Source organism: Schistocerca nitens, chromosome 6 (assembly GCF_023898315.1).
Source record: "Schistocerca nitens isolate TAMUIC-IGC-003100 chromosome 6, iqSchNite1.1, whole genome shotgun sequence".
Taxonomy (NCBI): Eukaryota; Metazoa; Arthropoda; class Insecta; order Orthoptera; family Acrididae; genus Schistocerca; species Schistocerca nitens.
The window spans coordinates 37375416-37398083 of NC_064619.1; the positions used below are offsets into that span (position 1 = coordinate 37375416).

Consider the following 22668-nt stretch of genomic DNA (forward strand, 5'->3'; position numbering starts at 1 on the left):
GATCAGTCAATCATCCAGACTGTTGCCCTTGCAACTACTGAAAAGGCTGCTGCCCCTCTTCAGGAACCACACGTTTGTCTGGCCTCTCAACAGATACCCCTCCGTTGTGGTTGTACCTACGGTACGGCTATCTGTATCGCTGAGGCACGCAAGCCTCCCCACCAACGGCATGGTCCATGATTCATGGGGGGTTAATCTGTGCATTATCTCAAATACCATAACTTCATCTACTAATGTAAAGTGATCCCTATGTTAAGTTAAAAGCTCTGAATACTGACCAGCTGCTGTGTTGTCCTCTGCCAGTGGTGTCATTAGGATGTGCAGTAGAGGGGTGTTGTGTCAACACACCACTCTCCCGGCATTTTTCAGTTTCCCAGATCTTGGAATCATTACTTCTCACTTGAGTGGGTCCACAGTTGGTATCACAGGGCCAAGTGCACCTGCTCCAGTCCTCCCACCAAGAAAATTCCTTGACAGTACTGAGAATACTAGGAACTGAAATCAGTCATTCACATAACAGTCAGAAAGGCTGATCACTTAGCTGTGGGGTTGGACATATTAAGCTATTACACAATGTCAAAACATTGACTTCAGAACCAAAGCTTAATCTGAATCTTTTGAATGACAAATTTGAGGAAAAACCTTGTCTTCTTGAGTAGTTGAGTAAATATGGTCTATATATTTGGAATTACTCTTTCACTCTGTAGTGCTGTGCACTCTATGAGAGAGAGAGAGAGAGAGAGAGAGAGAGAGAGAGACGGGAGGGGGGGGGGGAGAGGAGGGGGGAATCAATCTTAGTCCTGGTTTTATTAAAAGGACTTTTACACTATATGTGGTATAAGCTACTGTTTCTGACAAGAGAAAAATAACTGTGGACCTGATACTTAAATACATTCTTCAACACGCAGGATGTTTCACTACCATAGTAAAAGTATAGTCAGTAACATCTTGTTGAGAAAATCTAGGTTATTTGGCTGATGTTGTTGAAGGAGCTTACTTCTGTCTGGATATCAGTTTTTTTGGAGTCTCTTCACATTATCAGTTTGCAAACTGAAAGATGCATCATTTGCCAAAAAGAAATACAATATATTATTATAACATTAAGTGTATATTAGTTCCTTTCTTTGCTCATGATCCCATCCTCAAGGTTAGTGAAAGTCCTATCACTATTATGACATATGGGAGATATGTGAAGGGCTGTTGGCTTTGATCCATTAAGCAGACTATTACTAATTCCAGATGTGATCAGATCATGTCCCCTGCCTGATGGCTCGAAGTCAATGCCAGGATCCCTGTCTATGACTCCCAATATTCTTTTACCCAGGCCATAATGCCTATATACTAGGAACTCATGGCTACAGGGCATCCAACAACCCTATGTGTGGTACAACTATCTGCTAGTGTCTGAAGAGTTTGCAAGAAATGCCTTGGGAGAGCTGCACTCCCAGCAGTCTCAGCTGTGACATGATTGCTCCTGAATCTCAAGAGTCATGGGTCAATACAACCAGTTCAAATGCTGATCACGTAACAGCAGGGACCTCAAGTGTCCCAAGAGTCGTGGATCAACACAGCCAGTTCACATGATGATTGTGTGTCAGAAGGGGCCTCGAGTGTCCAGTCAGCACAGTGTCAATGTGGAGAACCTGGCTGGCAGAGAACACATGAAGAGATGGCAGAGGTGGGCAGAGGCTTTGGTCTCTTGGATGCCTTACATTTGTTAGCCTGACAACTTGGCAGCCGGTTCATGTACTTATGTCATTAATACTTATGATGAACTTCGTTTCCATTCTTGCATTCATCAACATGTAGCTTCTTGTGTGAAATCGATCACCAGTGTCTCAAGGCTTTTACTTTTTCTGGATGTGCCCACTGCCTGTTGGCATGCCACTTTCCCTGTTGCTTCAGCCAGTGGCATACAAGATCTGACTTACATTTTATGATGCCTAAAACTTTGAAGGAGGTTGTCCTACTTATTACAAATGTTAGAAATTCCCTCTCACTTGACCTTTATGGTTTATGTAGCTGTGAAATAAAGAAGGTTGGTAATGAAGCACTACAATCACTTTGCTACATCATCAACTGCTCCAAGAGTATTGGCATTTTTCCTCAACGACTGAAAATTTTCAAGGTAGTTCCATTACACGAGAAAGGGGCCAGGCTTGAGATCAACGATGACTGAGCTATATCCCTCCTCCCAACTGTTTCCAAAATAATGGAAAAACTTTTGTGTATTTGAGTAATGACCTTCCTTGAAAGTAACTCTTTACTAACAGCACGGCACTTCAGCTTTTTTGGGCCATTCCTTGCACATGAGGTTGCCAGATTAGTGGAAATGCAGGTTTATTGATAATATTTGAAATTGAGGACTATACTATATTACATCCAAAGATATGTTTATCTTATCAGAAACTTATTCCTTGAGATTGTACATAATATACAGTAGTATCACTTAATATGAAATATGTCCTGAATTTTTAGTTGTCACAATGATGATATGCAACAGTGGCATGTTTCATCATGCAACTGCTTTATGAACATTATGTTGATACTGCATGTATCTAGTTGTTTTACAATGTACTCTAGGAAAATGGCTGCAGCTTCGGAACCAACAGTGTGAAAAATCTCCATGCTATCTATTCTTATGTCCTCTTCTTGATCACTTTCATCATTACTTTCCTGCATGCTTTTGATTATTTCTTCATCTGTTAAATTAGATTCACCCACTTAGCAACATATTCTTCATCAGTTTCTCCTTCTCCTGGAAGCTTGTGGATCATGTCAGTGTACAAAGTGTCAGCAATCGATAATTCCAAATTGATTGGCTCATCGATGTCATTCAGTACTGGCTCCAGCTTTGCATCAGTGTACGGCCACACTTTTCTCCAGCTGTTCATTATGATAGCATTCTCCACTTTATTCCACACTTCTGGTGTTTCGAAAACATCACATACTTTGACTGCTTCCACACCTTCAACATAACCTTGATAGTCATTTTCACATTTGTTCAGCAAGGAGGAAAGAAGTACCTGTCAATAACGACATTTAACCGATTTCAAAATTTACCAATGGTTCATGAGCTGATTGAGGACTGTCACATTGGTTGCAAGAAAGAGTGCTTTTATACCATTGGAACTTCGACTCACATCAGAAGGATGACTGGCAACATTGTCAGTTGTAAGGATAGCTTTCAGTGAAAGCTTTTTCTTCTTAAGCTCTTTTCAGACAACTGATACAAATGATTTGTGGATCCACTGAGAGAAGATATCTCTGACCATAAATTATTTCTTCTGAGCACAATACTGTACTGTTTGCATATTTCTGTTGCAGTGTTGGCAAGGGTGGGGGGTAGAAAGAAAAAAAGTGGATATTGTGATTTCCAAATCATTATGAGTGATAGGTAATGATTCCCATTTGCATTAAAACACACCATTAATGAAACACACTATTTCTGTTGTGCATACCCATAGGCTTTCTCCTCGTTCTATCTGGAAGAACATGTGAAAGAGATTGGTTCCATTAGTGTTGTGCAAGGCAGCATCAGTTAAATGATCTTACTCTCTCATATTCTTTATCTTTTTTATACACTCTTTTGCATCTTTTTCATTAGCTGAGTGACTTTTCTCGCTGACTGTCAGCTTGACATTTTGTTTTTACCAGTTTGATAGGCAACCTTTGCGTTCTGCAAATAAGTTACTGCTGCCAAGTTGTTAGATGCAGTTGCTTTTTCCTTTATTATTGGCCACTGACAGGAATTCCGTTACTTTATTGTTGTATGAACCATCTATAAAGAGCTAGGTCATCTCTTCATTCTCACTCTTTCACATAACCTTCCATTTTCCCATGCTGCTCTCGATTTCGATTGTGTACTGTCAAAAAACATCACCTCTCTTTTTAGTGTCATAAATAGTTGCTCATCCAACATGTACTCAGCAGCTATGGCTGTTTGTGAACAACATTGGTTCTGCTTATGTCAAATTTCAAGTTTCTGCTTGAGGTGTAGCACAGTTTGTTTCCTTTTAGAAACCATGATACTGAACTGTAAAGAAAACCATAATTTCAAATGTGTGTAGCATTGTTTAACATTGTAATCGACATTATTGCAGATGGTAGTTGATTTTTGTGCATGTCATTTCTGCTTAAGCGACTAGATGCTGGATGGAGACCAGATTAGCGAGGTTTTAGTGTACTTCAGTGGGTCTCTCTATTCATTTAATGACCAGATACTACATGAATTTAATGAAAACACTGTGCTTCTGCCATGTTTATTGATCTTCGTCAATCACACTTGCTCCTGCGCACACTGGACGCTTGTAGTATAAGAGGATTCTGTAATGAATGGTTTCAGTCTTACCTATCAAACGAGAAGAGCTGGTAGAAATACCAACACATGATGTCAGTCTCAGCAGGAGTCCCACAGGTCTCAATCTTAGGTCCTTTCCTCTTCTTTCTCTTTACTAATGACCTCCCAGAATATCTTCCATCAACAGTACCTATATTATTTGCTGATGATACAAACTTCCTCTCTTGAAACATTACTCCACAGTAGATGAGAACTGACTCAGTTGACAGCAGTGAAAGGCTGCTGTACTGGCTCAGTGGTAACAGCCTAGCCTCTTACTTAATATGGAAAAAAACTCATATGATCTTCCTGTCAAAGAATCATGTAACACATATAGAACCATAATTGATAGATGGGAAAGTTACTGAACTGGTGAGACTAAATTCCTGAGGCTCTGAATAAACAAGAGTCTACAACGGTATATACACAGAGATAAAGTATTGTGCAAAATGTATAGCCTCTGCTATGCCTTTAGAGTTTTCAGTCAAATGTGTGACTACCATTAAAACTCAGTCATCACATGTGGAATTCCTTTCTGGAGGTCAAAACAAAGGAAAATATTATTTGTGTAAAAACATATTGTCTGCTTGTGTCTGTATATGTGTGGATGGATATGTGTGTGTGTGCAAGTGTATACCCGTCCTTTTTTCCCCCCTAAGGTAAGTCTTTCTGCTCCCGGGATTGGAATGACTCCTTACCCTCTCCCTTAAAACCCACATCCTTTCGTCTTTCTCTCTCCTTCCCTCTTTCCTCACGAAGCAACCATTGATTGCGAAATCTTGAATTTTGTGTGTATGTTTGTGTTTGTTTGTGTGTCTATTGACCTGCCAGTGCTTTCGTTTGGTAAGCCACATCATCTTTGTTTTTAGATATAAAACATTGTCATTATGATATGATTGCCACCCCATACACCTACAAGCCAGTCTTCAAAGAACTGGGAATATTACTTGTCCCATGCATATACAACATATTGACTGTTTTATTCGTAAATAAAAACCTTCATTTCTTTAAAATAAATAATGCTGTGCATGACCATCACATCCATGGTGATGGTAACATACATGTGATGGACCAGAGGCTGACTAAATGCCACAACAGTGTGAGGCACATAGGCTGCGTACTCTGTAACAAATCGCTTGTTCAGTCAAAAATAATAACAACACCTTCTTCACACACACACACACACACACACACACACATACAGAGAGAGAGAGAGAGAGAGAGAGAGAGAGAGAGAAACAAAAATGTATGTGTATTCTGTCCTTTTCAGGGCTGTTTAAAAACCAGTGTAACAGAGAGGTTTATGCTCCTTCAGCAATTGCTATAACTTATGTTACAAATGTATTTTTGTGGATGAATAAATAAATAAACTCTGAACCTGACTCTGAGTACTGTGTTGCAGAACTCACCTGTCAAACGAGTGAATAACAGTTTGTGTTTTTACTGGTAAGGTACAATAACTAATTCTATTCCTTGCCCTGTCATCTCTCACTGTTATTGGCTTGTGGACATTGTTTTTTCATCTGATGTTATTACTTATACTTTGAATTAGCATTCGTTATTTCCAATTCAATGGTCATTGAAACCAAAGTGCTGAGTGCACGTGAGAAGTAACTCTCCTCTTCTTCTCCCCCTCAGTCTAAATAGAAGATACTTAATATCTTCTCTCAGCTGTAAGTACAGTGTTTATTTCTTGGAAAAGAGGATATAGAAAATATTGAATGTGTGACATCTTGGCCAAAATGCAAATTTATTTTAGCTTTGATCATAGGTTGCAGTCATCTTACTGGGGGGGGCTTTTCTGTCATATAATTCCACTACAGTGACATCTTGCATGTAGATGGCACTGAAACATTGAAAAAGCAAATTAAGAAGTCTGCAAGAGCTGATGAATTACTGCACTGGACTAAACAGAGATTATTAGGAACTGCCCTTTTCTTTACACAGTCTCTTCTCACTCAATGACACTTATTTAATTACTAGTAGAATACATGAGATGACACTGGATTTAATTCTATACTGTTTTTACAAAGACCACTGATCAAGATTATATGTAGGGCTATATGTTATAAAATGCAAAAGTTACAAAGTGTGTGTATTAAAGTTTGTGTATTCACTTATTGAATAGAAACAGTGGCACTGTTGATATTCTCTAATAGATATTTCAGTAGGATTAATATTTAATATATATTTTATATCATTTGGGAAATTATTTGATAGTTTTATTCTTGTATAGCATATGTACCTTACACTTGCTATATTACTTCCATCTTTGCTGTGTAATCCTCAAAGCTGCTTCAAGAATGACATTTAAACTTCATGTAATAAATCATCTCTCAAATGGTTCAAATGGCTCTGAGCACTATGGGACTCAACTGCTGAGGTCATTAGTCCCCTAATCATCTCTCATATCAGTGTAGTTTAAGACGTGTGTTTGGCATGGATTAACCAGTATCTACAACAGCATATGTTAGTTCTAAACATCTTGTCCATCAGTAACAGATGCTTTAAATTGAACCTATCCTGCTAATAGCATCTGTGACAAGATAATCGATGACATACAACCAAGAAATTGTATGTAAAAAACTTGATCTTTCGTGTATGGTGCAATATTTCCATTCATTGAATGACAATAATAAGTGGCTTTACAGTGCAAAACAAAATTTAAAGGTTGAATGGCCACTCTGCAATTTTACTTTATGGAATACGTACAATACTCTTCACAAAGACTTCATATTTCTCTGTAAGCAGTAAAATTTTACATCTAAATCTGCACGGCAACTATTGTGAAGTGCATGCCATAGGATATGTCCTATGTACCACATTTTAGGCTTTACTAAATGCAGCTGTGCATACTGTAATTAGCCTAATCCTGCCCGGATGCTCCCTACATGCATACATATTGTGTATGCTAGACATTTCACAGAAGTTAAAGTTCTCAAAACTTGTAAGGAGGCTTTTGCAGTATATTAAACTTGTCAACAAGTACCATTTGTTGCAGAGTGGGAAGCTGACCACACAGTACATTTAAAATTAATACTTTGTATCAAGTAGGAACTGTTCCAAAAGTTAAAGCTCTTGTCTTTATGGAATAAAACTTGTTATAAGCTCTATCTCTCTCTCTCTCTCTCTCTCTCTCTCTCTCTCTCTATGGTGAAAAATGCATACCCACCATCAAAGTTAATTATTAGTAGTATCCTGCACAGTAGATTGGTAAGTGATAAATACATAGACAGGATAAACAATCACATCAGAGAGCAATGCAAAAGACTTGCAGTTTTCATGGATTCGAATAAATTTATCAGTGATAAATACATAGGACAAGATGGGCTGCATCTAAACAGGCTAGGATCGGCAACATGCAGCAATATGTATAGTGAAATTTGTAAGATCATACTTAGTAAGGGAAACTAGTATCCACAAATGGGGGTGTAAAAATTGATAACAATGTTGAAACAAAATTACACAAATAGCGTTTCAAAACAGATGCCATTAGGAATATGAAAAAAAAATAACAATATGCTAATAATGAACTTAAACATAAATGGGTTAAGTTCGAACTATACAAATGGCAGAGAAAGAAAACTTAACGACTTGCAAATCATTTTGTCAGAAATACCAAGTATCAGGGTTGTATGCTTGAGTGAACACTGGCTTACAAAGGATAGTATCAAAATCTTAAATAACCTTGATAATTTTTATGTTGCCAGCAGCTTTTCTATGAGTAATTTAACATGAGGAGGACCATGCATACTTAATGGAGAGATCAATGGAATATAGAGTAAGATTCAATTTCGATTATCCTTTAATGAAAAAGGTATATTTGAAAGCTGATGTGTAGAGTTAGGGTAAAATATTGTGTTGTTGGCTTCACTGGCGAGATCTATGTTGAAATCAGCAGTTATTATGACTCTTTCTTGGTTTATTTTTGAAGTTTTTGCAACAGACACTGGAATTACTACAAAATTGTTTCATCATTTCCACACCTGGAATTCTACACACACACATATCCATCCACACATATACAGACACAAGCAGACATATTCATATTGGTCTTTGAATATGTCTGCTTGTGTCTGTATATGTGTGTGTGTGTGTGTGTGTGTGTGTGTGTGTGTGTGTGTGTGTGTGTGTGTGCGTGCGAGCGAGTGTACACCCGTCCTTTTTTCCCCCTAAGGTAAGTCTTTCTGTTCCCGGGATTGGAATGACTCCTTACCCTCTCCCTTAAAACCCACATCCTTTCGTCTTTCCCTCTCCTTCCCTCTCTCCTGACAAAGCAACCATTGGTTGCGAAAGCTAGAATTTTGTGTGTATGTTTGTGTTTGTTTGTGTGTCTATCGACCTACCAGCGCTTTCGTTTGGTATGTCATATCATCTTTGTTTTTAGATATATTTTTCCCACGTGGAATGTTTCCCTCTATTATATTAATATTTTAACCAATTATACTTATAATGAGGCAAATAAGCATTGTTTAGATTTAGGACTTTCTAATCATTGTGCTCTGTTTATGGAGTTGCCAAAAACAATAGAACCTTGCTTGAAAAAAAAACCTACACCAAACTCCAGTTCAGCAATGAAAATATGGATTATAGATTAAATAATGTGGAGTAGGCTATAGATCATAGTATTTCATGCTCTGAAAATTTTGCTACTTTCTTGGAAAACTTCCTACACGTTTTTAATGAAACTTTCCCCCATATTGTACACTATGAAAAAGACGGAAATAAAGTGGATTACTGAAGGAATAAATATCTCTAGTGCAAGAAAAAGACAGCTATGCAGGGAACTAAAACATAACAAAAGTCCTGATTTTGTTACCTATGTACAAAATTACAAAAATATTTTTAAAAAAGTTGTAAAGGCAGTCCAAGAACTGGCAAAAATAAATTTATTTTGGATAGTGAAAACAAATCAAATGCTTTATGGTCAGTGATCAAAGCTGAAACAGGTGCCATGGGTAGATGGCTCAAATTTCTGAATTATTTAATGAATTTGTTATAAATGTAAACAAATCAAACATCAATGTAGAAGAATACCCAGACAAGCTAAATTTCTTCAACAGTGAGCAATTTGAAGGTGAACTTTTCAGTACATTTACAAAAACTACTGTAAAAGATATAGAAAATTTGATACTATTGCTGAAATGTAAAACATCAGCAGGATGGGATGGGATACCAACAAAAGTGTTAAAAACAGTCTTTAAAGTAATTGCATTGCCACTAGCTACAATAGTTAACCAGTCCCTTCAAGATTACTTTCCAGACACACTGAAATATGCAGTAGTCAAGCCAATATTAAAAAAAGGTGCAAAAGAACATATGGGAAACTATCGCACAGTCTCTCTTCTTCCATCACTATCAAAATTATTTGAAAAGATAGTCATCATACAAATTCAAAATTTCGTAGGAAAACATAAAATAATCTCAAAAAATCAGTATGGATTTTGAAAAGGCAAAACCACAGTATCTGCTATAAATCTTTTGTTGAAAAAATTAGCTTGTCTCTAGACAACTAACTACTTGCCACAGGAAATTTTTTGTGATTTATCAAAGGCCTTTAATAGTCTGAATCATTTTTTGCTACTGTGTAAGCTGGAAAATTATGGTATTAGAATGGTTTAAGTCCTATCTAACCAACCAAAGACAGAATGTGGTTATATCATCAGAGATAGGAACTTATTCATGTGAAACAGAAACAGAACAGGACCTAAAACAGACCCTTTGGGATACTCCATGTGAAATGGAAAACCATTTCACATGGAGTATCCCAAAGGGTCTATTTTAGGTCCTGTTCTGTTTCACATGAATGATTCTGCCACTTAATATTGAGTGTCAGTCAGTTTTATTTGCAGATGACACATCTGTAGTCATTGAAGTAACAGTATTGACAAAATTCCACAAACTGTATTAAATATTTTAGAAAAATTAGGTACCTGGTTTGATGTAAATGGGTAAAAATTAAACTTGGAAAAAGACTCAGTTAATGCAGTTCAAAACAAAACAAGCAAAATTAAATGACGTTCAGGCCAGTCACAGAAACCAGGATTTTGCAGGAAGCTAATTTTGATAAATTCCTAGGGATGCAACTGGATAAAAATCTATCATGGTGATCACATAAGCAAATAAATTAAATAGCAATGAGGATATTGTACAATGCTACCAGTTTGGGTATAATTAGTATATCACAGCTACTTTGACCAGTAATAAGGTATGGATTTGTATTTTGGGAAACTCAAACCATATGTGTCGAATATTGAAATTTCAGAAAATCATCATTAGAAATATCCACAATGTAGGGCAAAGAAAATCATGTTGCCCACTCCTAAAAAATCTAAGTATATTAAGTGTTCCCTCACTATACATATATGAGCTGATTATCTTTGTGCACTGTAACCCTGATTTATTAATAGCAAATCATTTACAACATGGTTACAACACCAGAAATCAAAATAATTTTATACTGCCCACCCACTGTTTAAAACTTTATGCTCGAACTCCACATTACATGCGTATGAAAATTTCTAACAAAGTGAAAGGAAGAGAATTGCTCAGCATAAATTTAGAAACACTGAAAAAAACCTTATATGAGAAACTAGTGCAGAACTGTTTCTGTTCAGTAGAAGAATCCGTAAATAACAACCTGAAAATTTGAGCAAGAGAGAGCAAGTACTTAGAACCGTTAATTTTTAAAAGTTTGTTACTATTGAAGAAAAATTATTAATTGCTTAGTTAATTAATTATTCAGCTCTGTATACTATGTTACTGATATTGTAAGGAAAATTGTAAACCAGTTTTTGTGTTTTGACAGGTCTCCTGTACATTAAGTCAATGTCTTCTATGTTACGAGACAATAAACTTTTATTCTATTCTCTTTCTCCACCCCCCCCCCCCTCCCTACCTGTGTGTGTGTGTGTGTGTGTGTGTGTGTGTGTGTGTGTGTGTGTGTGTGTGTGTGTGTGTGAGAGAGAGAGAGAGGGGGGGGGGGGGGGGAGATTGATTAAGAATTCTGTGTGTATATTAAAGTGTTCACAATTTACTAACCAGCATATAATAAGTATAAAGAAAAACAGAAGTATGAATTAAAAGTATTTCAGTGCAGGCATCTTTGTCTTATGTTTAAGTGTAATCTCTCACAGTACAATGATAAGAAGTGTTATTTTGTAATCAGTTCCAGGGCATCCTGAAACCAAACTACAATAGTGTTGACATGACAGAAGTTGAACTTGAGAATACTGACCGAGAGGCACGTGATTTCAGTCCAAAGATGCTGAAGGTTAGTAATAATGGATAAGATACTCCATTTCCTCAAGCATTCCTCATTTCTATAATACAGTTCATAAAATAAGGTAAAGGCAACCACTCACCTATAGCAGACTGATTTGTGGTGCATAGACACATGTAGCAGAGAAGAGTGTTCACGTTTTGCTGATTACAGTGCTCCAAGAACAAATCCTCTACCTTGTTGCCAACACCTTCATGCTATTGTTTGTAACCCCCCCCCCCAGTCAACATTCAAAACTCTGCTCACTTTCTTCATTGCCTTTCCTCATCTGCATACATCAACATCCTCCCATCCCCACTACCTTTCCCAGTGTCATCCATGATATCCATACCAGAACCTTTATTGACAGATAATATCTTATCCTCCTCCATAAACAGATCTCACGTTGTAACCTCCCCCTCACTTATCGACATTAATGACAGTGAAAAATTAAACTGCGTGTACCTACTGGAAATTTGGGAAAAACAATCATCACCAAGGTTAATATGTCGGTAAAGAGGGAGGAAGGGTTACATCTAAATGAAAGGAAAAATGCCAATGAAATTGGTGGAAATTAATTTTGAAAAAGTGTAAAGTTAATAAAGACAGTAAATGTGCGGTCGTTACATTAACAATTAACTGGCATTAACTAGATATTTGAGATTTGGGGAAAATTACGGTCACCAGTCCTATGGGCAACTACTATAATAACTGAAAAAGAAAAGTTAATGCACATATAATTAGCACTAAAAGCGTGGCAACTGTAGGTTGACACATATTGTGTGATAACTGAATGTTTGTCAGAAGTAATAAATTTCGCTACACTCTGACTTAATTTATCAAAAGAATTAATAAAACCAGAAAATTGAAAGTTAATTTAGTGACTGAAATTAATAGTGAACTTGGTTTCTGAAGCACTACGATATTAAATTAAATGAGGTTAGTCTTAGGCTACCTCAACAATCATCTCAAAAGCAACTTGAATCTACGCAATTTAGAAATAAGAGATTTAACTTCGAACTTAACTTAATTGATTCTGAACAATTAACAATAGTAAAATTTAGTACGTACCAAGCTGAGCTGCGGTCACATGTAAGCTAAAATGTGGTAACAAAACGCGCACTCTTAATTTGTGCTTGTGTAATCTAAATATTGTAGTCAGCTATGAATACTTTAACTGAACTTTGAAATTAAAACAGTGAAATGGAATGATATTACTTTAATGCTGGTGTTTGAATATCAACAACACACGGGTTCATTTCGGAAAAGGAAGGGACCCTGCTTGGTAATGCAATTGGGACAATGAGCAACAAAGGTTCATGCTAAGTTGCTGTATTTTAGTGATGCAAATGGAACAGTTTGAAAAGCTGAGGTCTGCCATACAGTTCTAAAACTTTATGTGCTTTCAGTCTTCCTTGTTGGTTGATTGAAGGTTTGAAGTCGTTGATCGAGGAGGTGGCGACAATCACTTATTGTCGGCCATTGCTGTTGCAGAAGCTGGATGTTGGCACGCATTTTTCTCGGCATGGTCACCAGGCAAAATGGGCTCTTGACGTGTGCCAGCTAATGTTTCCCGTCTGCGACACCGTGCCAGAAACTATCATAGCAAGTCGAGTGCAATTACATGTTGCCAGACCCCGAAAGCGCGGCAACTCGCAGGAGCGTCACTCAACACACCTGCTCCACCGCCCTACTCCAGCCAGACTCCCCTCTGCCCGCGCTCCACGCGGCAGAGTTAACACTCCCAAAGATCCTAAACACTTTGGTTCTCCACACGACTTATCGATGTAATCGTTCGATAGCACTGTTTTCCCTAGGCAAGAGCCAGAGTAAAAATACAAATAATATTTACAAAACAAACCAATTATACATCGACATATATATACACAAATTGTAAAACAATTACAATATACACCGAAGTGTCACATCTTCTGGTAACAAAATAAGGAAAAAAGTTATAGTACAATAGATGGAAATAGGAGGATATGCATTTCCGGCGTCACAACATGCCATATGCTCCTTGACACCAATAAACCTATTAATGAGCCACTGACCACCACTCCTCTGATCACCCACAATCACCCTGGCCTTGAGAAGCTCAATCACATCCTTCATCAGGACTCCACCTACCTCTCCTCTTGCCCTGAGGTGAGGGGTATCCTATCCCAAATACTACGTACATAGTCTTAGTAGTGTTGTGATGCCCATCCAACATATGGAATATCCTTGTCCATCCCTATTAGAGTCCTACTTCCAATCCTGCACCCTGTGGGTCATTCCCTTGTGAACAAGCCAGGTGCAAGACCTATCCCATACACCCACCCACAACCACTACCACAGTCCAATCACAGCCATTTCCTACCCTATAAAAGGCAGGGCCATGTGTGAAAGTGGCCATGTTATGTATCAGCTATTATGCAGGTTGTTGTTGTTGTTGTTGTAGTTGTTGTTGTTGTTGTTGTTGTTGTGGTCTTCAGTCCCGAGACTGGTTTGATGCAGCTCTCCATGCTACTCTATCCTGTGCAAGCTTCTTCATCTCCCAGTACCTACTGCAGCCTACGTCCTTCTGAATCTGCTTAGTGTATTCATCTCTTGGTCTCCCTCTACGATTTTTACCCTCCACGCTGCCCTCCAATACTAAATTGGTGATCCCTTGATGCCTCAGAACATGTCCTACCAACCGATCCCTTCTTCTGGTCAAGTTGTGCCACAAACTCCTCTTCTCCCCAATCCTATTCAGTACCTCCTCATTAGTTGTGTGATCTACCCATCTAATCTTCAGCATTCTTCTGTAGCACCACATTTTGAAAGCTTCTATTCTCTTCTTGTCCAAACTATTTATCGTCCATGTTTGGCTTCCATACATGGCTACACTCCATACAAATACTTTCAGAAACGACTTCCTGACACTTAAATCTATACTCGATGTTAACAAATTTCTCTTCTTCAGAAACACTTTCCTTGCCATTGCCAGTCTACATTTTATATCCTCTCTACTTCGACCATCATCAGTTATTTTGCTCCCCAAATAGCAAAACTCCTTTACTGCTTTAAGTGTCTCATTTCCTAATCTAATTCCCTCAGCATCACCCGACTTAATTCGACTACATTCCATTATCCTCCTTTTTCTTTTGTTGATGTTCATCTTATATCCTCCCTTCAAGACACTGTCCATTCCATTCAACTGCTCTTCCAAGTCCTTTGCTGTCTCTGACAGAATCACAATGCCATCAGCGAACCTCAAAGTTTTTATTTCTTCTCCATGGATTTTAATACCTATTCCGAATTTTTCTTTTGTTTCCTTTACTGCTTGCTCAATATACAGATTGAATAACATCGGGGAGAGGCTGCAACCCTGTCTCACTCCCTTCCCAACCACTGCTTTCCTTTCATGTCCCTCGACTCTTATAACTGCCATCTGGTTTCTGTACAAATTGTAAACAGCTTTTCGCTCTGTGTATTTTACCCCTGCCACCTTCAGAATTTCAAAGAGAGTATTCCAGTCAGCATTGTCAAAAGCTTACTCCAAGTCTACAAATGCTATAAATGTTGGTTTGCCTTTTCTTAATCTAGCTTCTAAGATAAGTCGTAGGGTCAGTATTGCCTCACGTGTTCCCGTATTTCTATGGAATCCAAACTGATCTTCCCCGAGGTCGGCTTCTACCAGCTTTTCTATTCGTCTGTAAAGAATTCGCGTTGGTAATTTGCAGCTGTGACTTATTAAACTGATAGTTTGGTAATTTTCACATCTGTCAACGCCTGATTTCTTTGGGATAGGGATTATTATATTCTTCTTGAGTCTGGGGGAATTTTGCCTGTCTCATACATTTTGCTCACCAGATGGTAGAGTTTTGTCAGGACTGTCTCTCCCAAGGCTGTCAGTAGTTCTAATAGAATGTTGTCTAGTCCTTGGGCCTTAGGTCTTTCAGTGCTCTATCAAACTCTTCTCGCAGTATCGTATCTCCCATTTCATCTTCATCTACATCCTCTTCCCTTTCTATAACATTGCCCTCAAGTACATCGCCCTTGTATAGTCCCTCTATATACTCCTTTCACCTTTCTGCTTTCCCTTCTTTGCTTAGAACTGGGTTTCCATCTGAGCTCTTGATATTGATACAGGTGGTTCTTTTTTCTCCGTACGTCTCTTTAATTTACCTGTAAGCAGTATCTATCTTACCGCTAGTGAGATAAGCCTCTACATCCTTACATTTGTCCTCTAGCCATGCCTGCTTAGCCATTTTGCACTTCCTTCGATCTCATTTTTGAGACGTCTGTATTCCTTTTTGCCTGCTTCATTTACTGCATTTTATATTTTCTCCTTTCATCAATTAAATTCAATATTTCTTCTGTTACCCAAGGATTTCTATTAGCCCTCGTCTTTTTACCTACTTGATCCTCTGCTGCCTTCACTGCTTCATCCGTCAGAGCTACCCATTCTTCTTCTACTGTATTTCTTTCCCCCATTCCTGTCAATTGTTCCCTTATGCTCTCTCTGAAACTCTGTACAACCTCTGGTTTAATCAGTTTATCCAGGTCCCATTTCCTTAAATTCCCACCTTTTTGGAGTTTCTTCAGTTTTAATCTACAGTTCATAACCAATAGATTGTGGTCAGAGTCCAAATCTGCCCCTGGAAATGTCTTTCAGTTTAAAGCCTGGTTCCTAAATCTCTGTCTTACCATTATATAATCTATCTGAAACCTGTCAGTATCTCCAGGCTTCTTCCATGTATACAACCTCCTTTTATGATTCTTGAACCAAGTGTTAGCTATGATTAGTTATGCTCTGTGCAAAATTCTACCAGGCGGCTTCCTCTTTCATTTCTTAGCCCCAATCCATATTCACCTACTATGTTTCCTTCTCTTCCTTTTCCTACTATCGAATTCCAGTCACCCATGACTATTAAATTTTCATCTCCTTTCACTATCTGAATAATTTCTTTTATATTATGCAGGTACTGTACAGAATTCTATGTGGGCACGATAGGCAACCAACACTCTACTCATTTGAACGGCCACTGCCAAACTGTGGCCAACTGCAGATGTGGTCATCCAGATGTTGAATATATGCCGTGCACCACAATTCAAATGACTTAAACAGCTGCTTCACTATGTGTGCCATTTAGATACTCCCTTCCACACCACTCCTTCCCCCTTCCAAATCAGGTACTGTCTTCTCACACCGCACTTCTTCTTCCACTTAGCATAGCAGGCATTCTCTCTCTCTCTCTCTCTCTCTCTCTCTCTCTCTCTCTCTCTCTCTCTCTCACACACACACACACACACACACACACACACACACACACACACACACACATCCCTCCCCTCCCTCCCTCCCTCCAACACTCTTGCTTTCAACCCTTCTGTCCCCCTCCCTGTCTTCCTCTCCATGTTCAATTTCCTCCCCCCCTCGTTCTCCCTGTCCTGTTCTTCATATATCTGTTAAATGCTCTATCCTCTCAGCATTCCTTTTGTTTTGTTTTGCAGCCGCTGGGTCCTCTCTCTTTCTTGCTCCTGCCTTGCACTACCCCGCTACCCCCTCCTTGCAGTGTGAATCCTTCCCTTTCCCCTCCCCACATCCATCAGCCCCGGTAATTACTGTCAATAATTGATAATCAATTATCATTGTCGCTACAGTGTGCATTTGTGTGTCTGTGTAGTTATGCGTGTGAAATTTTGTGCTTTCTACGTGAAAAGATCCAGAGCTCAATAGCTAATGCACACTGTTCTGTAATATATGTCTATGTGCCACACATCAGTCTGCTAGAGATGAGTTGTTGCCTTTCCCTTATTATACATTTTGTCCCACCCAGGAATTTCCATTATTGCTATGCTGTTATTGTAAAATGAGATAGTGATCTTACAGTTTAAATAGGGGAAGTAGCCACTTTGGGAACTCCGTTATAGTTTTTGTGTTTCCAATTACCCATCCAGGAGTAGCCTCACATAATTAGCAGAAATATACACAGTGAATCATGAGTTTTTAAAAGGAGAATAAAGCTTTTGTGAAATAAGATAAATCTAAGAAAAGAGTGGGGTAAGAATCTGCTAAGACATCTAGCTAAAGAAAGAGGGAGACAAGAAGCAGGTATGAAGTCAAATTGTATACCTCATTTCATTTGCTAGAGTATGGACAAATGATGATGTAGGCTGCTGATCACTTCTTCAACTATTTATTAAGAATTTCTGTGAAAGTGTCAAGAATTTTGTAAATGACTGAAAATGTGTCAGTCAGTTAAATAAGAGTATTTTTTCAAATAGACAAACAATTTTATTTGGAAAATGAACTATAGCAATATTACATACTGATTAAATAAGGATGAAAGTGATGACAGATGAACTAAATTATAATGCTTGTAGATTTATATAAGTATTCTTAATCATGCTTCTTGTGCAGGAGCAGAATATATAATTGAAATGTTGAAGGGTCAACAGGCACATAAGCAGGATAAATAAACTTTGCTGAGCTTCCTTACTGTCCCCTTCTTTTAAACTAATACCACACCACACACACACACACACACACACACACACACACACACACACACACACACACACGGGGGGGGGGGGGCAGAGAGAGAGAGAGGGGGGGGGGGGAGAGAGGGAGAGAGAGAGAAAGTGCCATGTTTATGTGCCCACTAACTGCTAAACAGCCTCATCTATATTGAGTAGAATTCTCAATTTGGGATGTATTCAGGGACCTTGATAGCCAAGGCAGAATTTTGCCAGCATGAACATGTGCATTAGAAACTCTCATCGTGTGTGGGCAGGCATTATCTTGCTGAAATGTAAGCCCAGGATGGCTTGCAATGAAGGGCAACAAAATGAGCTGTAAAATATCATTGACATACCACTGTCCTATAAGGGTGCCATGGATCACAACCAAAAGGGTCATGCTATGATGAGAAATGGCACCCCAGACAGTTACTCCTGATCGGCAGGCCATGTAGTGGGCGATAGTCAGGTTGGTATCGCACTACTTTCCGGGGGATCTCTAGACATATTTTTGGCCTGGAATCTCATCGACTGGAGTAGAACTGTCTTCAGTGATGAGTCCTGTTTCTAAATGAGGCCTGATTACCAATGAAGACATGTCTGGAGGTGCACGTAACTGATAACTAATGAAGAGGTACTGAATAGAGTTGGAGAGAAAAGAGCTAATGACACAACTTGGTGGAAATAAGGCATAGGTTGCTGGATATGTTCTGGGTCATCAAGATATGGTTATTTTGGTGATGAAAAGAAGTGTGAAGAAATAAAAATGCTGAATGGAGAACAAAATTCTCCTACTGTAAGCAGGTTCAAGTGAATGTAGGTTACAACACTTATGCATTAATGAGGAGACTTAAGTAGTATAGACTAGCATGATGCTCTGTATCAGAGTAGTCTTAGTATTCATGAAGTATGACACATTTTATCAGTTGCAAGAAAGTAAGGAGTGCATCCTTGTTTTATCATAGGAGAACCTTATCGGTACCCTGAAGATAAGCATACTGTTGTAGATGGAAAAAAACTGAACGTAATTGGTGTTGCAAAAGTAAAATTCACATGTAATGTAAAAGGATAAATATTCTAGCATGACTGCCCTATCCTGTGACTAACTCAAAAGTCTGAAGTGAGACTGTCAACAGCAGGGAGTAAGATAGTATAGTGGGCGATCCAGAAGAGAAATTAATGAAGTCGGCAGGCATCAAAAGTTGTGGTTGTGGTACATAACAGGAAGCATTTCAAAAGCGGGCCTCAAACTGCTTATGGAAAGTGGGGCAGAGAGGGATTTTGTTGGTGTGCTGATCTGCTCCAGTTAACTAGTGCACGCTGGCAGCTATTCCAATCATAATGTGTTGGAGTACAGGCAGCGAGTATACATAACAGCAAAACTTCTGTGTCACTTGTGTCGAAATATTGCGCATAAAATGGAAACAACAACTCATTGGAACACCCAGAAGCACACTACAAACCAATCTCACTGAGCGAATCTGAGAGGTCACAAATAATATTTTAAACAACGGAGAATCCAGGATGAAATAATGACAATATAATAATATTTTAGTTACTTATTATGTAATGCTATATGTGATGTTCAGGAAGAAACAAATTACAAAGCAATTGAGACGTTGAAACATTGGTAAAGGAACTGGAAACAAAGCAAAGCAGAGCACCTCAATTTGCTCTGATATCACTCCTAGAATAAATAAAGTTCTTGCCATTTTTAATTTTATTTTTAGTTAATAGTTCGTAGTAAATATGAACATTACTGCAGAAATGATGTTTTCCATATTCTCATTATTCAGACAGTAAAATTTGTTTTTCTGATTCTTGTGGTGTGACTAGTCTTGCTGAGAAATCTTTATTTTACACAATTGTGTGTTATTTAAAATTTCACATTGCCATGTGTTTTAGAATTATCACCCCACTTATAATCTTTTGTTGGAACAGTATCTATTCTGATTTAAAGTACATAATTTCCAGAATACAGAAATCTGTTCATTATTAACTAATACACAGTAATTTGGAAGCTTTCCAATAAAAATGTCATTAATTATATGAAAAGGTGATAATGAAAATTGCTAAAACATCACTCTACAAAATAGGTCCTAGTTAATTATTATTTTAAAAGCACATGAATTAGTGGGAGTTATAAGGCTATTTGGGTTGATAATATTATGTTAATAACAAAAATTGTATTGGCATAAACTTTATGAAATAAGACTAGCTTTTGAAGTATTGGTATAAATACATTCCATCATAAACTATGCACCGAGGTGATGAAAGACATGTGACAGCAAGGGCAGCACATTGATGGAGCTGTGATTTTTACTCAGGTGATACATGTGAAAAGGTTTCTCTCATTATTACGGCTGCACAGCAGGAATTAGCAGAATTTGAACGTGGAATAGTAGTTGGAGCTAGATACATGGGACATTCCATTTCGAAAATTGTTAGGAAATTCAATATTCAGAGTGCCGAGAATGCCAAATTTCAGGCATTACCTCTTACCAAGGACAATGCAGTGGCCGAGGGCCTTCACTTAATGAAAGAGAGCAGTAGTGTTTACACAGAGTTGTCAGTACTAACAGATAAGCAACACTGTGTGAAATAAACACAGAAATAAATGTGGGATGTATGACATGCATCCAGTAGGACAGCGCAGCAAAATTAGTTGTTAATGGACTATGGCAGCAGACAACAAGTATGCCATCACCAGCAATGTCTCTCCTAGGCTCATGGTCATATTGGTTGGTTCTTAAATGACTGGAAAACTGTGACCTGGTCAAATGAGTTCCAATTTCAGTTGATGAGAACCGATGATGAGATTTGAGTATGACACAGATACCAAGAAGCTGTGGAACCAAGTTATCAACAAGGCACTGTGATGCTTCCATAATACTGTGGGCTGTGTTTACGAGGAATGTACTGGGCCCTCTGGTCCATCTGAAACGATCATCGACTGGAAATGGATATGCTCAGTTACTTGGAAACCGTTCACAGCCATTCAAGGACTTTTTCCCAAATATACCACCGGGTCAGAGTTGTTCGTGATTGGTTTGAAGAATATTCTGGACAATTAGAGCGAATGATTGCTACCCACATTGCCCAGTATGAATCCCATCGAACATTTATGGGACATAATCGAGAGGTCTTTTCGCACACAAGATCCTTCACCGGCAACACTTTCGCAATTATGGATGGCTATAGAGGCAGTATGGCTCAGTATTTCTGCAGGGTCTTCCAGTGACTTGTTGAGTCAATGACTTGCTGTGCTACACCAGGCAAAAGGAGGTCCCACATGATATTTGGAAGTATCCCATGACTTAAGTCACCTGATTGTTTATAGCACCATGAAAGAAGGTGAAAGTTGAGTTGTTGTTATTATTTGTTGTGGAGAGTTGTTTTAGAAAGAATTAAAGATAACTCTATATAATATTGTTCAGTATGTAATTTTTGTTTGGCATTTTGTATTGGGAACAGTGTTTGTGACTCAGTGAAGCGTGTTCTTCAGTGTTTTAATCTACTGACAGTCATCTGCCAGTGTGCTTATCATGAGTGTTTTGATTACTTCTAAAAATCTTTACATGAGCAATAAATTTTAGGATAATGATAGGCTGGGACATTACAAACTCAATTAGCCTGCTTTATTCTTAGAAGTAGGCCTTATTGTCTTGTGCTTTTGATGAAACTGCTGACACGTCTGCATAACTTTACTCACAGCGTTTTTGGATGTAGTCATTTTTGGATAATGTATTTACAATTAATGTGTCACTTATCGTGCAAAAATGTAAGGAGGGGCATGGGCAGCACACTGCTCACTGTTGTCAGCAAGACCTAGTTCCTCCACACTCCAGGTAGGTGCATTTGATGTTCAGTTACGGACTTACTATAACTCTGTGCACGAAACCTGTTGTTGAATCAGAGAGACAATTTTACTTGTTTGTGTCACAGGTGTTACAGTTTACCTAACCAATATGCAGTGGTTAAGTAGTAATACGTTTACATGTTATAGGCATTTCATTACTTAAAACGCACAGGTTATGTAGAGTATGATACACCACAAGAAGTTATGCAAATTGGTCACAAATTTATATTCATACAGGTATCTAAAGATAATGCAAAACTTTGACAACCACTGTTTAATGTGTGACATTGCAGTGCAGTTTCACCATGCAGCTAGCAAAGATAGTAAACAGGGGACATGCTGATACCAGGTCATAAAGTCTTTGCAAATTCCAATCCATGTACTTAGATAGTAATTGTGCTTTGCAAACAGGTGTGTGAACAATATACACAGATCCATCAATAAACACTTCCGGGCTAAGTTGCCGTGGTCGATCTGTAAAACTTCTTCTACCTAACGTTTCGTTCTCAACTACGGAGAACATCTTCGGAGGTGAGTCAACGACTGGCTGCTAGGAGCTGGGGCCGCCGCTTATATGGATATCGTAGAGGGCGCCACCGCACGTCACGTGGCGTCGATGTGCAGCTATCTCTGGCTATCGTCTGTTCTCTCGATTGCAGACAATCGATTGTCACGTGATTGATGCAACGTCGACCGCCATATCTTATCCAATTTTAA

General features: G+C 38.4%; 1 protein-coding gene across 3 annotated transcripts in view; it reads left to right on the plus strand.

Annotated features, from left to right (window-relative positions):
- LOC126262486 (voltage-dependent calcium channel subunit alpha-2/delta-3) overlaps positions 1-22668 on the plus strand; it is an 823568-nt gene that overhangs the window by 463932 nt on the left and 336968 nt on the right. For all 3 annotated transcript variants that reach the window (XM_049959148.1, XM_049959149.1, XM_049959150.1), the window contains exon 14: positions 11508-11612. In XM_049959148.1, the coding sequence (XP_049815105.1) occupies positions 11508-11612 (105 nt within the window). The remainder of the gene's footprint in view (positions 1-11507; positions 11613-22668) is intronic.